Raw genomic sequence first — 22,725 nt, 5'->3', positions numbered from 1 at the left:
ATAAATGGGACCACAACTTACTGTCATAACGTGGTAGATCAGTCATATAGCGCACTGACTTTTCAAGTATTTTTCAACATTTCAATATTTCAACTATTTTTCATTTATCCTGTGATGCTCATGATCAACTACATCAGCTAGGAAAAGGTTTAATCCTTAGAAGAATATGTACATTCCCAGTGACTTAAACACTGTTCTTTAATCTAACAAAGCAAAATTATTGTTAATGCCAAGTCCAATAGGAGATCCTTTTTCTTGGCTGTAATTCTATGGGGAACTTAGGTAATGGAATGAAAAACTTGAGCTTTAAACAAGTGCTGGCACAAACCTAGTTGCAGTAACCAGAGCAACCTTAAGCAGTGTTGTAGTTACCTGATGTCTGCTCACTCAACTACCTTTTTATGAGCCTTAGGTAGTTTGTGAATATATATCTTTGCAGTAATTCCCACTTAAAGTTGGATTTAATTAGATAAATTTAGGACATTACAGTCCTCACCACAAGTGATGTGCAACATTATTCTAATGAAGAAGTTTAGTAGATATTTGCCAACTTTGACAAAATCTTTGTTAGTGGATATCAGACACAGAGTAAATACTGATGTTTAATTCCACTTAAATCATAAATTATGTCACTTCATATATTTTGAATCAGTGAAAAACTTCTCTCTGCCTTCATATTTTCTCAAGACCTAACTTCTGGGTTTTTTTAAACAAGGAAAGTTAAGTATCTTCCATATTTCAGCACCTGAAAAAGTAATGAAATGTGATCTGAAGGTACCCAGCTGTGATATTGAGAAAACTAAGTTACCCTCATTAATTATTAAAGAAAACAAAACTCAACAAGAAAGGTAACAAACTTATGACACCACTACCAACAGTAAGTTAGCCATGAGTAAGACTGATGTGCGTTGGGACCCACAGTGTTCTCTGTCTGAAAGACAGCACTGAGTCAATAATCAGAAGATAAACAGGTCTTAGACAATATAGAGCTTCTCCAGGCATATAGAAAATTCCAAGGACTTTGCCAAGAATATTGCAGACATGATTAAGATACCTTCCAATATTGCTTCTGAAAGTCAAGACACCTCATTTACTATGCTTTTCACTCAGATTAATTAAATAAATTTCATATAAGGAAGGTTTTGTTCTCATTGATGTATTGGGGGTTTAGCAGGTTCCAGCACAGTTCAGAGCAGGTAAGGAAGAAGACGAAAGCCACTGTCTTTAGAATAGCAAGAAATAGTGTGGCACTAACCAACCAGGCCTCTAGTGCTAAGGGTTGAGCTCTGTGTTGAGAAAACTTGGCTAAATAATGACAGGTTTTGCTGAAGCGACACTGAAGATATCAGCAATCCAGACACTGGCAACAGGCAGTTCAGCACTGGGAATACCAATGTTTGTGTATTGAATCATGTCCGTATCATCATAAAATTTCATCAATAAGTTTCTTTCATAGAGTTCTGGATTACACATAGGGCAGTCAGAGGAAGACAGAAAGAACTGAGCCCATTCCTCTACTCAGGTTTGGTTTGATCAACCTGATATCTCAATACCTTGAGCTGCCATTTACATCTAAAGACCTGAATGCTCCCTTACCAATGAAGGCAGGAAGAGAATGACACCTAAGTCGCACCACTGAAAGCCTATTTCATGTTAAATGAATTTGATGCATGCCATTGTTCACATGGAGAGAGTAGAACATAATTTCCACTGTCTTCTGCTTCCTTTTGACATATTGAACCGACATCAAATAGTTTAAATAAAGCAGCACATAAGCATTTGCAAAGTACTTATCATTCAAAATATCTGTAATCTTAAATTCATAAATACATGCCCCTTTAAGCTGCTAGTAGCAATTGCAACTATTACTTAAAATGGATTAAAACAGTATTTAAAAGATAACCTATGACTAAAGCTAAAAATGTTTAAAACAATCACTTATAACCTTTTCAGTTTGTTTGAAATTAATAAAATTGCTCATTTCCTCTCTACCTCCAACACTGCTGTATCAAAGGATATTACATGAAGACTTAAAAACATCTACTGAATGACAGCTCCCTAAATTGCATAAAGTTCAACCATGATAAACAAATACTCAAATGGACAAAGATTAGCACATGGAACAGCTTGTACTCACCTATTAATAAATATCATACTAAATTTAGGTTGACAGCCACAACGAAATTAGCAGATGAAGCAATTATTGTATTTGATACTGCATGGCTTAAAAATCATAACTACTGGAATCTATTTCTGGTCTGTCACTACATGAATATAGCAAAACATCATACACCCATTTCCCAGTTTTAAAATGTGGAGATTAATATATCTTATCAGTGATGTTACAGGGCTTAAGTCCATATTTCTAAACTGTTAGATTCTGATTGCAAAGTTCTTCATCAATGCTGCAGAAAGGAAACCCATTAATCTCAATTCCTTTAACTACCACCATCTTTGTGAACAAGAAAAAATTTCAACTTGCAGAAGCATTTCCAGTATCAGACAGCTATCACTGACACCATAAAAATTCCTTTAATAGTAAAAGAATGAAAGAGTAACTCATCTGATGAGCCGAATTTCAGCCTGATGCTTTTATAGGAATAATAAATCTCTGAAAACAGGATTCATAATATTGATGCAGAAATATTGAGACAAACTCAAAACTATTAATGGTGCAAAAGACACCACTTCAAATGCTTTCACCTGTCTGAACCAGTTTTGCTGCTTTGACACACCTACAATTCTTGTATATATTTATCCCTCTGAAACACAGAACAAGCACATAACATAAAGAGGCCTTTATACATAATGCCATATAATTACCCTTCACATTTCAGATTGTTTGAAAATCTGTGTTTATGAATGTAGTTCTGTGATCATGATCCTATTGACCTCAATGAGTGCAGAGTCCACCTCATGGAGTAAAAAACACAGTCTCCTAACTGGCCCAAACTGCACCAATTGGGCCAATTAGACCAGCCTTTCTATAAAGGCATCTGAAATATTTGTTTCAAAAAAAATGAACACAACTTGTTTCACAACAGGAGACATAACACTTCTTGCCTTGATCACTTTCCAGCATCATAAACCTCTTCTTTTTTCTAACACAAGCACAGGGAAGTGAAACTACTAGCTAGTCCTTTCCCACAACATGAAGTGTTATGAATATTTCTTTACAAAACAGGGAAGAAAACCCACCAAGCATGAGGTACACACTTGTTCTTCACTCCAGCCAAAACTTTGGTTTAAAGCTAGAAATCAATTCTTTTTTTATGGTAGCTGGGTATATCAGTGCTTCCTTGTTTCCAAATGCCTTCATTCTCATTACTGAATAATCAGTTACTCTGGTTAACTGTACTATTATTTTCAGTATTTGTGTAAAAAAACTGAGAAGCAAGATTTAGTGAAGCCACATCATCATTCCAAAAAGTTATATGGCAATATTTATTCCATACTGTGTAATTCTCTATAAATCCATTGCTTTGTAAGTGTTATTTTTATTGATTAAAATCTATGTTATACATTCCATATTTGCAACACATTTAACTTTCTACAAAACACACTGTAGGAAAAACACAACAGAAAGAAGTAAACTTTATTCTCATTGCCCTAATCCTTACAGAAAATAATAATAAAAAAAGACAAACAAGGAAAATGAATCCTTTTACTGCTCTGAAATTAAAAGCACACTTTAAGCACAAGCACACTTACTGAAAAGTTGTCTACCTGCTTTTCAGCATGTAAATGCCTTCAAATCCCTGGAATAGCTGTACAACCAATAATTTGTTAAGGAAACAAATTTAAAACTGCTATAAAAATCAAAACATTGTATCAATTTGGAACTGTATGCCACTAATAAGTTTTAAATATTTCCCCCTCATTTTACATATGAAAACCCAAGAGATTATGTGACTTGCTCTCTCTGCATCAAATTGAATCTATTTAAGAACCTCAGGGGAAACCAAAACAGAATATAATATTTGTGTTTCCCAATCCTTCAGGTTGATACCTCACCATGAGATAAGGAAAGAGAAGACTCTCATGCTCACTCTGCAACAGTGGCTTTAAAGATATTAGTATGTTTTGTCTTTACAGAAAATGACATGTGTTGCACACTTACGTGTAATCTATCAATCTGTGCATCACCCATGGAAACAAAAGAGCACAAAGGGCACATACTGTACTCTTATTATGCTCAACAATTTTGGTCACTTAAAGGTGAGGTTGAGATTAAGAATTTTGGTATTACTGCTAAACTTGAAAAGGAAATGTATTGTTAAAAATGGAATGCAAATTGAAAAACAGTGGCTGTTCACTTTTGAACTTCTTTTATGATTTCACAATCATAAAATAAAATGTAATATTTTCCCACCATAAATATTGATGCCCAGGAATTTGCCATCTTTCTTGAAAGAAATACAAAACATATTGAAGAGCAATAAATAAACATTTTGCTAACAATTACATTTGTACAGTAGCAGGATAGAACTGCTCTGAAAACCTCTCTTCATATGCTAATTCCTGGAACACATACAGTATCAAGTTCATTTACTTTTTCTTTATTTTACAGGCAAGCTTCTAAAAAACTGCAAGTGATAACAGTCTCTAGGTATGGCGGGGGAATTAGACTCAGTATGCAGAGAAAGATTTACACAAATAGAAGAAAAATAAGTAGGTGTCTAAAAATTAACTTTTTATGTTTCTGTTCTTAGAAAAATTTGAATTTTAAATCCAATATTCATCAAAGCTAAAACATTCATCATTAACAATATGTAGTTCAGACTACTTCTCCTGCCAACAAAATCTTTTTTTCAGATGCAATATTCCTTCATGTGCTATTTGAAGGGAATTAGGGAAATATTTCTCTGTAATAAAAATTCCTTCGGTATTTTTTTTCACTCTCTTCCAACTTATACCAAACAAGAAAGCAAAACACACATCCTTTTATGGTTAAAAAGATCCTGACCAGGGTACTTAATGTTCTTGGACAAGTGATGCCCACATTACCACAACATTTTCTTGACTTAACACAGTTTGAAGATGAGGATGATGCTTTACATGCTCCAGGCTGAATAGATTTGTTAGGAAGACATGTCCTGACAGATATGCTTAAGAGAATAAGGTCATTGATTAATCAAGAAAGGAGTCCATAAAAATAATGGAATTAATATATTTGCAGATGGTTACTTAACAGGACATTGTCAAGGTATTTTTGTCAATTTTCAAATATTCCCTTCTCAATCAGCATTAATAAATGCTTTGTTCTGTATTTGTCTAGCTTTCATTGTGTTAGAAGTTGGCTTGCAATTAATGGTTGCATTAAAAAAAAGGCATAAATAGTACTAAACTAATAGTTTACTTAAAAATAGTAAATCGAGCGTTTCCAAATACTTTGTTTTCCATGTAATAGTTTTGAAGGACCTGAACGCACTCATGCTTAGGAGAAACAGGTAAATATCAGGAGACAATACTGTCAGAGTTTCAAACTAGTGTTTTCAAAAGTTTACATGCAGTAAGCTTTAAGTAAGTATTAATCTCAAGAAGAATCTTTTTCATTGTATTTTTCAAAGAATACAAAATTAGAACACAAAGATGAAGAGATAAGACCTGTTTCCACTCTTTCTCTGTGATTCAAAAAGCACACTAATGCATTTTATACAGCTGTAAATATCTTAATTGGAAGTACCTTTAAAAATTGACTTAATATGGTAATGCAGAGATTATTCATCTTTCTCTACAAATTCAGACTCTTGTTTTTTCTGCCCAATCCCAAAATAGCTTTTGCATATTAAATGAGCATATTGAAAACTTACTACTGATCCTCTTAGCTTACATTAAAGGGAGAGATTTCCTTCACAGTAACAATGATAATCATCTCAGTGGAGGAAGAAGAAAACCAGCTGCACTGTGACCTACCACAAATGTTCCTGCACTGATCACTTGACTAAAGATTTATTTTTAAACTGTATAATCCCTTAGATGGGCATTCCCAAATTGATTTAAACAACACTGATACAGGCTTAGGTTGCAGGAAGGAGTTTACAAACAAATTCAACCAAATGTCTTGGTGCTAACCAAGTGTAAATATTCTACTTGAGTATTCATCCCACTTGAGCAAAATTGTTCTAAAACTTTTTGGATGATGAAAAGGTTTTGAATGTCACCAAGTTTTTCATTCTAATGTACACACATTGTAATAATTTTTCTCCCTTTTAATTTGGTTTCATGTTCAGTGCATATGTAAGCACCCTTTTCAGATGCCTCCCCACTCTCTTCCCTCCTTTCCCTATTCTGTCTTTATTCTTGAAAGATAATTAAGTTCACAAAAGCCCTATGATCATCAGCAGTCTGGGAGAAGAGAGACACAACTGATTACTCCACCAAAAATACTGTGACAGGTAAATTGAGTTTGCTATGAACAGCAGCAACTGAGGGGCCAACCAGTGAAAACATGTCCCATCTTCTCATTTGATAAACTGCTACGCGGAACACATGGGAGAAAAAAATGGAATAGCATAGAGATTCAAGATGATGAGAGATTAAACCTGTACAAAATGAAGTTTCACTATTTCTACTGCTTACAAATCTGGTTGTTTTACTTAAAACCTACATCCATGTGTCCCAGAAAACTGCTCCAGAAGAGGAGTCCTATTAAGCACCCACTTTCTGTCTTGATGAACTGCTTAGCAAAATTAATTATTTACTTTCTTTAAATCCCATTTATACAGATCACTATTACAGTTTTCCAAGTTTCCCAGGAATGCATCCTTCCAAAACTAATAGACTACAATTTTTTCAATCTTACAAGGATTTTCTCTTTTTACTAGGCTTCCAGCGACTCTCAGTTCTTTTCTATTAAATCATCTTTTTTGTGCTATACTTTCTTTTATATTTAGTATTGAAGCACTATATTAATATACTGTTTATTCATCCACAGTTACCACAGTTACTTACCTTCTGATAACAGTAATAACATTTTGACATCAATTGCATATAAGTTTCTACACGATTTTTCCAGGACAGACAGATTTATCCAGCTATATTCACAAAATTCATAAATAAAGAAGCCAAGAAAAAATAATTCTGCATACTGCAATGTTGCCTCAGATGAGTCAGAGAAATAATATATGCCTCCAAGTTGGTTTAACAGGTATAGTCTCCTAAATCTGATACTATCATTGCTGGAAGGCCTGTAAATAGGACTGCAGTTTGATCACACATCTTTTCAAGAAGGAATTGGCAACATATGGTAAACAAATAAAAAAAAGAATATTCTAGCTATTAAGTTGCTGCCATACAGTAAAACTGATGCTGCAAGAACACAATCGTAAAATGCCAGTCTTGTTTATTACAAATTCAGTTGCACAGCTTCTCATGAAACATTTGCTATTGCAATCAAGATAATCTCTCTGGTAATTTCATTCCAACATTTCTTTTGTTTTAGGAAAGCTCATAAAGCATGCAGTCCTAAAGCATCATATTATTAACACCACAGTCTTTTATTTCTACCAAAAAAGTAATACCCACGTATTAATTTCCTTTTCTTGAAATACAGTTGCAACAATGATTTCTGATTTCATATTAAAAAAAAAAACTTGAAAAAATGAATATTGAATACAAAATAAACTGCTCTTCTGTGCACTAGTTCTTGTGCAGTCAAGGTTATATATATATATACAGAACAAAGTCTAGAAATTACTGTCATTTTAACAGCCTTTTATAGACATTGTCAAAATACATGATATGCATAAAATGAACTGAATACACAAAGAACTCCATTCTACCTAGAAAGATAAGTGTTTCATGTGTAAACAAAGCTGAAACACAGCCTCAAGAATATAAAATTAAAATTGTATTTCAGTTTAAATATTTCTCACACAGACAGTCCGCAAGCCAGATTACACGTACTCTGCTCTTTGCTCTACCATTTATTTGCTTTCTGACTTCTTAATTTTTTTTTTAAATAAATGAAACAGTTACAGTGCTTTTCTTTCAAGCAGAACACAGCCTGGTTGTGTGAACTTTAAAAGAAAGTATAATAGAAGTTCCAAATATCATCAGAGATACACTCAATTTCAGCAAGTTCTATAACAACAAGTGCCCAATCCTGAGAAATACTATATATTTGCAGTGAGTTTATTGCCATTGTGGCCAGCAGCATGCAGGGAGCATCTCATTCCTCTCAGAAATGGAAACCAAATACTTTTTATTGCTTGGACCAATTGCTGGAACTCTGAGACCTGGTCTTTTTAATGCAAGGGGGAGTTTTGTCGTTGTTGTTGAACTACATAGTTTGGTGGGGGAAAAAAAAGCAGCATACAATTTTCCAACTGAAGAGGTGATTTACATGAGTCAATATAACATCTTATATAAGTTTTTGTCCAAATGTTTAGAGGTGTTCAAAATCACCTTAAGACACTCAAGAACAGTAAAGAACATTATGGAGGCACAACATAAAAATCCACACTAGTAGAAAAATGGCCTAGGAGAAAAATCTCCAGCAACTCTGAAGTCATCCAACTCTCCCTGCTGACAGGCGTAGCCGGTTTTCCTTCAAGAAAAACATGTCAAAGTGAACTGGACCTAAATGTCTGCTCTTTGTAATTGTGATGAATTGTAAAGGTTCTAGAAAGAGAGGGGAAAGGAAGAACACCATTCTGGTTAAAGCCTTGGAGAAGCTCTCTACTCACAGCTCAGGATTCCACTGCGAATTTGTATACACCTAGCTTGTATACACTTGAAGCATGCTTCAAGTCCTGTCTAAAAGAGGTGTTTTATCATGTCACAATTTCTGTGAACAATATATTAAATAAGAAGTTGTGAGATGATCAGTTACTATTTTCATCTAGCCCCTGCAGAAAAAAGAGACAATACCTAAATGTATGTCAAAATGGTAACCTGCATCTAATTTGACCTACATTTCAAAAGCTTATCTAATCACTTAACAATAGTAAAAGGAAAATTAAATAAGATTTATTACTTAAAAAAAGTTGTGAGTCTAGGTGAAATGAGATAGAATTAATGATTTTATCTAGGACACACATTATAAATGCTAAACAATGAAAATAATCATTTGGAATGAGTGTGTTTATTCTTTGTTAACCAACACATTGTCCTCAGGGTTTTGCAAATGAGTAGCTGATTATTTACATACCATCAATCAGTCAGCAGTTGTAGTCAAGACATCAGTCATATTTGTCTAATATATTTCTAGCCCAGAAAAGATGTTACAGTAAAACACTGTCTATCACTGAATATCTGATATCTCCAAATATATAAAGACATTCAGATACATTTTAAAAAAATATATTTCAGCAGTTTATTAATATAGCTACAATAAGCAAATCATTAAAATGACAAAAAATGGCCAAGAGGAGTAGCATTATTTGTTTAACTCTATTCAGCTATCTTCCTTTAGCAGAAATTCTTCCTATTGGTATTATACCAATATATATATATTAGGTATACCTAAATATTGTATGTGCACTCCAGACAGTTCATTATTCAATTTTAAACCAACACTTAATTCACGGACATCTTTTTGCCCAAATTCTGATATATACGTAACCTGTTAAGGCCTAAGGAGTGCATCTAATTGCACCCAATGAAGCCGATTAATGCTCCTCCCCACTGCCCCTTCTCTCCCATGGACGTGATGTTTGCAATGATTACAGGTCCCAGCACATGAAAGACATACAAGTTCTAGCACGAACACTTAAATCATTAAAACAGAAACAGAGAGTCAACAGGTCTAAGTTTTATTTATTGTTCTTTCACTGTCTCACTGAGACGCTGCTGGACAAGGCAGTCTTTCCTTCTCCACCTAAAGTCTCTTTCCAAAACAGAAAATACCTATATAGACCTTACATAAACAAGCAACAACTTTCCTAAACAGAAGTTACTACAGAAATTAAATGTTTGATAAAAACATGGCACATTATTCGTTAGCAATTGGTGGACAAAATGTTGTGCGTGGAAGCAAAAGGGCAGACCACCCGAGATATTTTATAGTTTTACTTTATGTTTCATGGTATTATAATTAATGACATTGTCAGTATCAATATCAATTAGACAAATATAAAAGTGATGGATCATTCAACCTCAGAATGTTTACTGCTGCGACTAACTGATTCAACATTAAAGCTTTATTTTTTTTTAGTTTTTATTTTTGGCTTAAACCTTTAAACCTATGAAACCAAATAAAAGTAAGCAGTATTAGACACTCCACTACACAGTTATTTTTCAGGTACATCTTTAAAAAAAAAAACCAACCAAAAAACCAAACAAAACCTCCACTTTAGACTGACAGCCATCAAAGGATTTTGTGTATTTAAAAGAAAAAAGTTACCAGTGCAAATCACAGAATCCAAACTAAGAATGACTAAGAATCATATGAAATCATTCACAGACATACATTCATGTTAGTAATATTCTTTATTAACAAGACAGACGTAGTCTAGTAACCTGAAAGCCAGAACAAAACAACCCCAAAACACTAAACCAATCGAGTCACTGTGATAGTAACTGGCACTTTTGTAAACAAAATTTACTTTAAAACCTCAAAATATGAGCTGCTGTAGGACTTAAGCCCTGATGTGAAGCCTAAGGAAGAACCCTAATAGCAGAAGGGGGTTGTGGGCTCAGCAAAGAAATATCCTTAAAATCCCACCATGATGCTTTCTGCACTTCTGTATTTGCAAATACAGATTTGCTGGTTCATGACTTTTACAGATTATTGCTACAAACAAATTCTTTGCTCAACAACTTGTCAAATACTTTTCCTTCAAGAAGAAATGGGAATGGAGAACTAACTAAAAAGTTTTAAGAAATACAGATCCAAGATCCATGTCCCAGTACATTGCTTGTTCTACATACTCTGGGTGGATCACGACAAATAAAACAAGCACCATCATTATGTAATAACCTGCAATTATTTTTATGGCTATTGAATTCCATTCTTCCTATGCAATACATAAAATGCAAATGTAAAGCAATAGTACAAATTACAAGCCCTAACAAGGCAGTAAATCTGAACCAAGTCACGCAACATATCGTGTCTATAAACTTTCCCACCAGATGCAAAAAAGGCTTTTCTTTTAGACTTATTTTTCTTATTTTTTGAGGCAATTAATGAAAATTGCCCCTTTTTCCAGTCATCTCTGAACAGCAAATTAGTAGTTCTATCAAATTAGAGAAAAATTCACAGAAATTGAGATGAATATCCTAAGCTTTACCAGTAGATGTGGTGGTCCTTTCCTTTACTATTGCATTACAAAAATAAACTGTTTAAATATAAAATAACTGTCGTCAGAAATACAGTTGATTAGAGATTATGATTCACATTAAGATCATAACCTATAAAAATCATCAGCTGTGCAGAATGAGCTGTTCCAGTTGACAGATCTTATTAACAAAATCTTCCAATAAATTACAGAAAAAGCTGATTTAAAAAAATTGCTTTTGGCTTTCAGCATATGGAGTTTAAGGTGCTCCTGACACTAACATGTCTTATGTGGTTTTAATGACTAAATACTACAAACAAATCATGTTGTTGTGGAAAAGTTGTACTAATAAAATTTAGTGAGAATGAAGGAAACTGATCAGTTTACAGAATTCAAATATAACACCTTCTGATTATAAAATATACCTTTATATAGAGCTTTGTTTCCCTTGGCTTGTGGGCAGAAGATATTAAGAATAAACTCATGAAAGGATGACTAATTAAATCATAGTGTCTATAAGTATTTCTGAAGCTTCACTGTACTATAGCAGTTATCACTTTACTCTTAACTCTCCAGTGTCACAATCAGTAAACAAAGCAAGAGGGCTGATCAGTTCTGCAAAACTCTGTAAGGTTAATAACACAACCACAGTGGTAAGACTAGCCAAGGAGCACAATACAGTGGAATACATAAGATCTTACAGCAACAACTGAAATATCTTGGGGGGGGGAAGCCAAAACAAAACCTGCAAACCTTTACAGCTGACAAATCTTATGTTTTTTTAAGCTATAACAAAAAAACTAGACTCTTTAAATATTCACTCACCAAAAAAAGTCATTATTTTTCTGATTCCACAAGTGCCAGAAACATTTCATGACATGAAGACCTTTTTTATTTTTCCTCCCATTTTATTTTTGGCCTCAGTCAATATGTAAGCTCCACTGCCTGGAGTTTTGCATGCTTCTGGCACCCAGCTGCTACTCTGACACTGGTCAGCGTATCGAAGTAAAGGAACACATCTCACTGGTACTTCATTTAGTACTTTTCAATGAAAAAAGTGGACAGCTAAAGGAAACTGTAGATTCCTGGGCACAGGATGAAATGAGAAACAAGTATCAATGACATCTCTTATTGATAAATGTCTTCTGTGCACACAGCTTACATTTATTTTCACAGTCTCTAAATCATGCAATTTACTGGCTTCAGCTACTACAAACTATACTGTTTCGAATATTGCCAATACTAACCTGCACAGACCCACTTCTAATCTATAATCTCAATGGCTCATTATAATTGTGTGTAATAAAGTTTGGCTTTAAACTAAGAAACCCATACAATTTTTGATCATCCAATATTCTGTTTAAATAATTTAATGCTGGTACAATAAGCAATCTAGTGAATATCATACTGTCATCCACCTTTAAAATTTAAACTATTCGCTTTGAATGCTTGCATACATCTCAAGATAAGGAATACATTATGGAATACAATTCAGGAAGTTAACTTAGCACCTCTGTCACTAAGTCTTAAGTATAATATTAATAGCAATCTGTATATTAGCTTAAAGGATCTCTATGGGAAGCATGGTCCAAGTATTGTTAATTACAAGAACTATGTATTATTTCAGGATTATCTATCAGCCTTATAAACTTCCAGGTTTTCCTGTTGGTAAAAGAGGTAAAATAACACGTGGCACCACAAGCTTCATATGATATACAAGTTCATCATTCTATCCAATAAAGAAGTTATAAATATGTCATGGAAGACAGTCAAACAGTATATACTGCACAATGTCCTATGCCTCTTTGAGAGGTAGCAGCCCAGCATAGAACAAAACATAGAACACAGAACAAATTCTTGCCATTGAATCTGTGACCTTAAGACACTATACAGCAGGTTTTAGTTAGCCAGCTACAAACAAAATCAAATGAAGTTTAAAAGCAAAAGAAACTATTATTCTTTTTCAGAATATTTAGCTCAGTTTTTTAAATAGCATTAGTACGACTTTTTACACCAGCATATATTTTTGTTTTGGTACTTGCAGCAATTTAACACAAACCTTCAATGCTGTCAAATAAATCAAAATGCTAAATCACAACAGTAAAGAAACTGGTCTGGAAAAAAAAATTATTTCGACCCTTCATAATACACTTTTGTTTGTTCTCTACTATAGCTGATTACTCAAACATACACAAGCATTGCAGTCTTTTCATAGTACTTGGAACTTGGTCTACATGGTAAACAAAAGTTGCATTGAAGTCTTTTAAGAGACTTCCAAATGATGAAATCACAGTAAGGAAAAAAACACAAATATGTTCTTATCTTTCAATTTGAGCTTGAGGATAAACCTTTTCCATTGACAGTCTTAACACAACTGTTTGGCCTCTGGCAATGTGTCTAGACAACGTCTGTTATTTGTTTCAGTTCTAAAAGATATGCGCTAAATACAATGGTCATCACAAAAAAAAGCTTCCCAGAAGAAGCAGGCCTGCATTGCATATCGCCTTTACACTTGAATAGAAAAAATTATTGGAAGGCTGCTGGTCACAGAATCATAGTTAAATTGGTCCTGATATTAGCTAATCACCAGGACATGATAAACAGGTACATATAAATAGGAAATGAAGGTGGAACATCTTACTTAGTCAAAACCTAAAAACCCCCATATAAATAAGAAGAAAATTACGTAAATATCTTGTTTTCAACAGCATCACTGGCAACATACTCTCAAGTTCACTCATACTGTGCAATCATACTACAGTCACATAATCTAGTACAATTTGTAAATTACTGAGCTGGACATTTTTAATGATTTGTCATTATGACTACACACATGCCCCTAGCTGACAAAAACTACGAAGAATGAACGTACCCAGGTGGCCAAGTTGGTCAATGGCATCCTGACTTTTATCAGAAATAGCATGGCCCAGCAGGACCAGGACAGTGACTGTCCCCCTGTACTTGGCACTGGTGAGGCCTCACCTCAAGTCCTGTGTCCATTTCTGGGTCTCTCACTACAAGAAAGACATTGAGGTGCTTGAGCATGTTCAGAGAAGGGCAACTGAGCTGGTGAAGGGTCTGGAGCACAAGTCCTATGAGGAGGGGATGAGGGAGTTGGGGTTGTTTAGTCTGGAGAAATTGAGGCTCAAGGAGGACCCTTATCGCTCTCTACAAGTATCTGAGAGGAAGTTGTAGCCAGGTGGGGCTTGGCCTCTTCTCCCAAGCAACATGTGAAAGGACCAAAGGAAATGGCCCCAAATTGTACCAGAGGAGGTTTAGATTGGACATTAGAAAAAATTTCTTCACTGAAGCAGTGATTAGGGATTGGGAACAGGTTGCCCAGGGAAGTGGTGAAGTCACCACCCCTGGAAGTTTTCAATTGATGCGTAGATGCGGCACTTAGGGACACGGTTTAGTGGTGAACTTGGCACTGCTGGGTTAACAGTTGGAACTCAGTGATCTTAGAAGTCTTTTCCAACCTAAACAATTCTATGATTACATGAAAATTTGGAAGAGGTATTGCAGATGCTAAGCCTATTACTCTCATTACTGTGGTGTACACAGTATCTGTACAGAGGCAGAAATGTGAACTAGAGACCGGCTCTCAAAACCAGCATGTAAATACTTCCATTTATAAAATATGGTGGTGAAAATTAAAAATGTTGCAACCAATAGAAAAGAATTTAAGTCAAAACAAATGTGCTGATTAAAAATCCAACTACAAAAAAGGGAAAGAGAAAGTATAATAGCAAACAGATATAGATGTAAGGATTTTCCTGAGCCAAAGCCAAATTCTTTTCAAGCAGGAGAACCTTAATGAAAGACTTATCATAATGAACTCTGCAGTAGTTTGAGCCACTAGCTTGATTCTGTAGTTGTTTCAACACTTGAAATTTTCATTTATGTCAAATGGATTTGGGTAAGAAAACAATGTAAAAGTGGACACAAAGGTCCACATTCAGTTTAAAACCTTTGCATTAAAGTGTATCCAAAAGAGAAATAATGAAAGGGTATCTTTTCCTGAATGTGCTTTTTAAGTGAAAACCAACAGTTCTTTTTGAAGAGTTCTTTAACATGAAATATAAAGAATGATACTTTTGCTTTCAAATGTGAAGAAGTATGCCATGAAAAGTTATTGAAAAAGACTTAACTGCTGCAAATATTCCAAGTTATTATTTAGTTTTCAACTGAAGAACTTTTACTAGAGTTTGAGGTTTCAAAAAAAGAGACAGTGTACTCTGCATCACTCTTGTAATCATTCTCACTCTTAATACACTCAGCTATTTCCCTTAAAACGCACATACACTTGAACTCAGTTTTAAATTTAGTGCAGTGAATACCTGGTAAATTCACCTCTCCAGTCCACAACAATCCAACTTATGCCACACCTTAAAAATTTTATTCTTTATAGGGACAGTACTCTCACCACCATCGGTACAAAGTTGATGGTATAAGATCTTATGATTCCAGAGTGTATTCTCAACGACCCCAAAGATTTTGTAACACTATGCTGATCTCACAGCTTACATCCTCAAACCTGAGTATTCGCTTATGATACAAAGCTTTACAGTCACACTTGTAGTTTGATTACCTACTGACATTAATAAAGATTTCAGAAGAGCATTACAAATCACTGGGGTACTAGGAGTGATTGATTAGGTAAGAATAATGGTCTTTAAATATTTCACCAGGTTTTAATATAAGTAGTATTAATTAAACATCAAAAAAAGATATTAGAGAAAGCATAACACAGGTTTGAATTGTGGAAATCATTATAGAGAAGCTACTGCATGTTATAAGGTTGGCTACAGACTAGAATATAATTCAAACACATTAAATTCTGCAGTAAAACATTAAGCTGTTAATACACTAAGAGTCTTCAATTACTGATTGCTCTTCCACCTTTCAGAGTGATATATTAACAATTATTTCCACTGCATCAGTAGATGCTCTGTCAATCATGTATCATAATTCAGCAGGCGGTATCGAAACCAGCATAACCGGCAGACATGATTTTATTGCAATACATTAAAGATCTATTTATCTCAAAAGTCTCATGCAAAAAAAAAGGAAGATACGGACAGCTCAAAAAAAAATCTGATTTTTTTTTTCTGAATAGCTTTATGAATTTGGAATAGTCAGAGCATAATTATTTCAACCACATCTGAATAGTTCTGAATCTACCTGCTTTTATGTTGTTTATGTTGTTGTCATATGAGGTGACATTCATATAGCTGATAATGTCAGAATATAGGAAACTAAAGGCAGCAGGGGTGTAAGATCCACTGCCTGCTACAGAGCACACTCTGTCATAATCCATGCTGGAGCCTGAGTCAAACCATTTTTCTGCTGTCAACAAACACTGGTGGAATAAGACAATATTTCTTCTCCTGTTGCTACCCATTCAGACTACATATCACCTTCCTACTACAGACAGCTAGCCTTGTCAGAATGCATAGTAGAAGCCTGACTAAGAAAGCTAAGGATTTCATCAGCACATTGTCCATCAAGAAGGATCTGCTGTTGTAAAAATCCAGGCTATTACACACAAAAAACCCCATTAATTTTAAAACCCCAAAAGCTAAGGCATTAGGATTTTAGAAATGTCAAAATAAAGGTAGACTGGGAAACTTTGATTCTGCTACCTGCTGTTCATATCCCTTCACATCACACTATAAATGCATGCCAAATAAATACATGTTTTCCTTCAGAAGAATGAATCACTCAGTACTCAGGATGAACAAACCTCCAGGAAGCAGTTGTGGAGCACTAATGACTTATCCACAGTACATCAACCTTGTTTAGAGAAGGTGGAAGATGTTTAGTGAACACGATAGGGAATTACAGTAAGGAGGAGTATGCTGTCATGCATTAAAACATTACTCTTTAGGAACAACAGCAGAATCCGTTTCTATCACAGGGTTTCTACATGATGACAGTTACTTACGTAAGTCATACACCACCTTCCAACCCCCAAGTTTCCCCAGAGGCTGAACAGAGGTACAAGACAGCCCTGTGACCGAAGTTAATCAACATAATGCTTATGCACTTGTCCTGAAATTCTTGACCCATTTAAAATTGTTCTTGGAAAATACAGCACTTTGGAGTTCTGGCAGGTGCAGACAGAGTAGTTCACATTATACATTCTCAGTCTTCTTTTTTCAACAGTGTCTTTCAGAAGCAAATCACAGATATCCTTCAGTCCAAGTGAACTGTTCCTGCATCCTGCTTCTTAACACCAACTTTACCAAAAAGGTCTTGGCCAGTCAGACTCTCTTATGTCTGACTGGAAACATTTCCATCAAGTCAGAAGAAAAGGCCCTGATGAAAGACAGCAGCTGGGAGAAGAGATGCTGCCATGAATACAGGAACAAACTGAAAATATCTGGATGCTTTTGAGAAAGTTAGGAGTGGCTCATTACTCAAATAGAAAACATCCTACAGAAGGTAGCAAGATCATAGGATACCTATTTCAGACTGCAACCAAAAATTTCAGTCAAATTATAGTTGTGCCTACGTTTATTTCCATGGTTTGTAGCTCAAGACATCTTATTTGGAGAAACACTGAAGACGCACAATTGTGATTTAACAATAGTTGGAGATAGTTCTAACAATAAGATGAAGAGGAGGTAATGGGATCCATAGTGACATTTTCATCTCAACACAGTGGTTGCTTAAGAATAAGATGCTGTTACTCTTTGCAAATATTTAAAAGTAAAAAGCTGAGTAAGAAGGCAGACACACAGTTTAAAGGAAAGATGGGTGTTGGCAAAATCAACTGACTCAAACCTTGTCTGCAGTGGAAGTTCTAGCCCTTCATTCTGACAGTTGTGATAGACAAGAAACTCTGTTCTCTGAACGTAGTAACACTGACCTTATGATAGGCTTCCACAGTAGCTGCTTGAAAGAGAGGCTGTTCCCGTGCTGTGAAAACCACTTATTTCAAATTATTCCACGTTGGTAGTTTGTCAAAGTTGGGGTTTTTTTTTCTTCCCTTCTCCTCTTAGCAAAGAAATAAATACTTTTTTCTCTGACTCACAAACATACCCTGTAGTCTTACTTTTGAAAGTATCTGGTCAAATTTGTGTTCATTGTAAACAATGAAGCAAAGTAATCATTGAAGCTTTCAGTTCAAGTCACCAGCATTTGCTTTCACTCCCTGTTAAGAAATGGTATATTTAGTTTGCTTTTCTGCTTCTACTTTCAAGACTACTGGTACAACTGAGACTGTTCATTGAAAAAAACAGCATTTACATGTCATGAAATTCCACAGACCCATATAAAAGATTTTATTTGGAAATATTTAAGCTTATTCCCCAAGATAATAATATCTTGGATAGGGTCAAGAGTTTGATATGTATCATAGTGTGTAAAAACCCAGAACATCTGCATTGCAGTCCATCTTCTACAACAACCTAAATCCTGCAAGATCCTTTAGAGTGATAGGTATATATCAACTACTTGGAAAAGTGGCACATAAAACAACAGTATGTCCAACATCACCTTTCCAAAACATAATCCAACCACATGTAGAAACGGTGGACTTACAAACTCTAAGAAAGCAGGAAGGTGGGAAAGTCAAAATAGTTACTAAGAAGATTTCAATAATTCATACTCTCACAAATACTGTCAACTTGGACTTTCATTTTACCTTGAGAAGGTATGTAGGAATATTGCTGAAATCAACAGGCAACTTCAAGAGGAAGCGAGCTGAGAATTCTCCAGTCTGTGGAAAAAAGGTAACACTAATGAGATCTGGTGGCTAAAACAGAACTACAAATGTTCTGATAAAAAATGAGTAAGAGCTCATACCAAACAGAAGGGCTGAGATTTAAAACAAAATTGCTGAATAGAATTACTGAAGAGGAAAAAAAAATATTACAGATTTCATAAGCGTTACATGACAAAACACCTTAAAAACCATAAAACATCATTGCCAGTAAGTCAACAGCAAAAAGCAGTTAGAACAAAACAATGTGCATGAAAAAAATCAGACTATATTTTGTTGCACCCTAAATATAGACGTATCTTGGCTGTACTCATTTCCGGACAAAGGTCTGGCAGGACCTGCAAATAGTCTGAAAGCAAAGCTAAAAACCGGACAAATTTATAAGAGTATATAGATATAACAGAGGCACCTTTACAAATACGGCAGATATACATAAGAGAATTTGTGTTGAGAAAGGTGAGAATGTATCAAGCGTCCTCTGAATAAACATAAAGAACTGCATTAGAAAGTTATAAACAATTTGTTTTCATAATTATGTAACTCTCAACACCTAGACAACTGTTTACCGAAAATTTGCCAAGTGTCCCCTACACATTGCTCTTTTTTTATGTATAAAGTGTATGCAAAGGAAATGGAAAGGATTTCCTTTCTGTTTCATATACTTCCTTAAAACCAGACTTTGACCACCTGGTTATGAAGCAACGAAGTTGACTGTTTTTTAAAAACAAATGCCTGCCTGATTTCCTCCATATTAGTTTTTTGTTATCTCTATTTTTTGTTCAATAAAGCAGCCACACAGTAGCCATATTTGTTCAGTAGGCTGAATTGGTAGCAAAGAAAGTGTTAAACATTGATTTTATGCAGTTAAGTACAAAAAATTGGGAAAACTTGAGACAAGTTCGCAAAACTTTTTAACACTGCCCTATTTTTGACATATACATGCTATTTAGTTACATGTTGACATACAATTTTTAAAAAACAGCACTCCCTTTTAACAAAGAAAGGGACAAATCAAAGCTGCATGAAAATTCAGCATTTGCTCTACCACAGTAACACATATACACTACTTTGCTATTTCCTGAACATAGATGTCTGCACCTAATTTTCATTTTAATATTTTAAATATTTTGCATAGCGAGAAGAAAAATACAGATGTCAGACAGACCTTTTGGCCCACTGCCTTACTACAGGTAGTAGATGCCATCACAAGAACACCACACAGCTATGAGGACGGCTTGCCAAACGCTAAACTCCTTAAGAGGAAAGCATTCAAACTGTCCTGTACTGGTCCCAAAAACTTGTCATACGCCTTTGCAAAACAGTCAGTACTCTTGCCTTCCCTGTCAATTAGCTGTGCTCATCCATAAACTGCTTTGAGCTCAGCATAACAGACAACATGAAAGTTGTCACTGGCCACATACTACCAGACCACAAGCCTCTGTAACGATGGACCCCATCAAATGCTATTCATACTGATTCAGAAAGGAATTGGCTGAATAAAACCCTGAAGGAAACCAGCTTGCCGATGCAGAAGCCTTTCTGAGAAAGTACTGGAGGTCAAAGCCAATGGAAACTGCCTTTCCAAAATGAATAGTAAGCTGCTAAGCAGGGCAGCTGAGGAATATAAGTGATTGTTTGCTCAGCACATTATTTTCTGTGGTACTGACATGAAACAAAACTGAGAAGGAAAAAATTCCTTCATTTATTTTATGACTAAATTAAGCAAAGATTTCACCCCAAGCAAGTAAGCACATATATAGAGAGATGCTGTATTAGGCAGATATAGAATAAACAATGTTAATGTCAGTGCCAATTTGTTTCTTGGTCTATCTACCAGGCATGAACTAGAAATAACTCATTCTATCTTCAAGTCACTGAATAAGAAAAAACAAGACCTGGAACGCAATCAAAATCTTTGCAATGGTACCCTTTTAAGTTATATCATTTGCCATAAGGGTTTGTGTGATGCTGGACTGTAATCCACCCTGCTGCCAGCCAGCTCAGAACTCCCCTTAAAATTTGTCCCTGGCAGTCACATGAGACAGGCAAAGAAATCGCTCACAGAAACACTATGCAACAAGAACTGAGTGTATATTATTAAATTCCAACTCTGAAACCTTTCCTGATGATACTACTTGTGAGGATACATGCCAACTTTCTAATGCTAGATTACTTATTCATGGAGAAAAATCACTGACTTCTTGTGCACATAAAACATGAGGACTGCTATAGTGACAGTCAAGGTGCTTGCTTTTTATTCAGAGTGAAATGGATATTATATACAGCGCTTCTCTTCTGGACTTACAAAAAATGCCACACAACATTTCCCATAAAAATCCAGAAATTTTTTCTGGTAAAATACAGAGTCTGATGAACTGGGATAGCCACTGAACAGATGAATGGTCTCTAATAAAAGCATCAGCTGCTCCACAAAGTGGACTTTCGGTCTAGGTTTTTTATGTCATTCGATCAAGATTATTTTGCTAAGTATTACTTCCAAGAGTGTTCTGGCCAGGCAGGGAGCAGGCCCTGTCCATGGTGCTCGCCTACCCAGCCCCAACCAGCTGGATACAGACATCAGTCAAGAATGATGAATTTCTGGCTACAGCACTGAGAAATTAGGTATTTAATGTGCTTCTGCACCAGCTGGTACTGTGCCAACATGAAGCTACTAGGCTAAATAATAGTTTGCCTATTTGTCATAGATCTAGGAGATCACTTCAGGAAATTAGAGATAATGGAACAAAGGCATAAAAGCGAATTTCTGTTCCATTTTGTTACACAGTGCTAAATTCAGGCCTCCTCTCCCAAGTTGTTTTAACTCACACACCTAAGATGATTGCTTTTATAATACTTTTATTTCAGAAATCTGCTGAACTACTATCGATTCCTGATAGACAGCAACAACATGAATTTCAATGGCAGAGGAGATAATGGGCAGTTTACCTCCTGCTTTTTGAAAAAACACTCCTAATTTGCTGATCCTCAAGGCTAACAAAACAGTTGCAAAGGACAGGAAGGAGAACTACACAAGTTAGTTTCATAGTTTTGTTTTAGGACACTAATAAACAAGCCTCTGTCATGTAGATACCAGATCCATAGAATCTCCAAACAGGACTCACAAGAATCTTATTGACAGAGAATGTAAACTTGGAAAACAAAGCATATGCTATGGATAACTCCAAAATAGCTTTGCAATGATGAAAAGGATTTGACTCAAAAAGTATTTAAGATTTATTTTATTGGAATACTTTTAACTAAGACAGCATTTCAAATTTAAAAAAAAAAAGTTCTTTATTCAGTCACCAAAGATTCAAAAGGCTTGAGTAGATATGTCTTTCCTGCGGAAAAAGGAGAAAAGCCCTAATTTTCTATCATCTTGAGGAGAATTTTTGCAGCTGGCAAAATCTATGATAAAATCTCAGTGCAGTTCAGAAAGCCTTCTGTACTTCAATAAACCACTCTAATAAAATTTAGAGATGTAACAATTTGTTTGTGGTGCAAGCTACAGAGAACAACATTTATGAACAAATTAATTTTAATGAAATATTGTGACGTATAAACATAAAACCAAAAGATCTGAATTTCTCTGATGAAGAAAATTTTACTTGGGTTAAAATAAAAAAAGCTTAGATGACTTGTCTAAGAAAAGAAAAACAGATGAATGTAAGTAGTGTGAGTTGTAAAGAAAACATCCTTGCATCACCTGTAACTTAAGGATGATTAAAGTGACACAAAGCTGAATTCTATGCCCTGCTAACAGGAATGCTGAAT

The 22,725-nt window shown here is 35.0% G+C and overlaps 1 protein-coding gene across 5 annotated transcripts in view; it reads right to left on the bottom strand.

Annotated features, from left to right (window-relative positions):
* Positions 1 to 22,725, bottom strand: part of BABAM2 (BRISC and BRCA1 A complex member 2) — a 166,922-nt gene that overhangs the window by 90,979 nt on the left and 53,218 nt on the right. For all 5 annotated transcript variants that reach the window (XM_027681951.1, XM_027681950.1, XM_027681952.1 and 2 more), the window contains exon 6: positions 18,874 to 18,948. In XM_027681951.1, coding sequence (XP_027537752.1) covers positions 18,874 to 18,948 — 75 coding nt within the window. The remainder of the gene's footprint in view (positions 1 to 18,873; positions 18,949 to 22,725) is intronic.

This window comes from Neopelma chrysocephalum, unplaced genomic scaffold (genome assembly GCF_003984885.1).
Source record: "Neopelma chrysocephalum unplaced genomic scaffold, ASM398488v2 Primary Assembly neopelma1_61b, whole genome shotgun sequence".
NCBI classification, from domain to species: Eukaryota; Metazoa; Chordata; class Aves; order Passeriformes; family Pipridae; genus Neopelma; species Neopelma chrysocephalum.
Note: the sequence above shows the minus strand (reverse complement) of the source record. Positions and strands in the feature narration are given on the sequence as shown.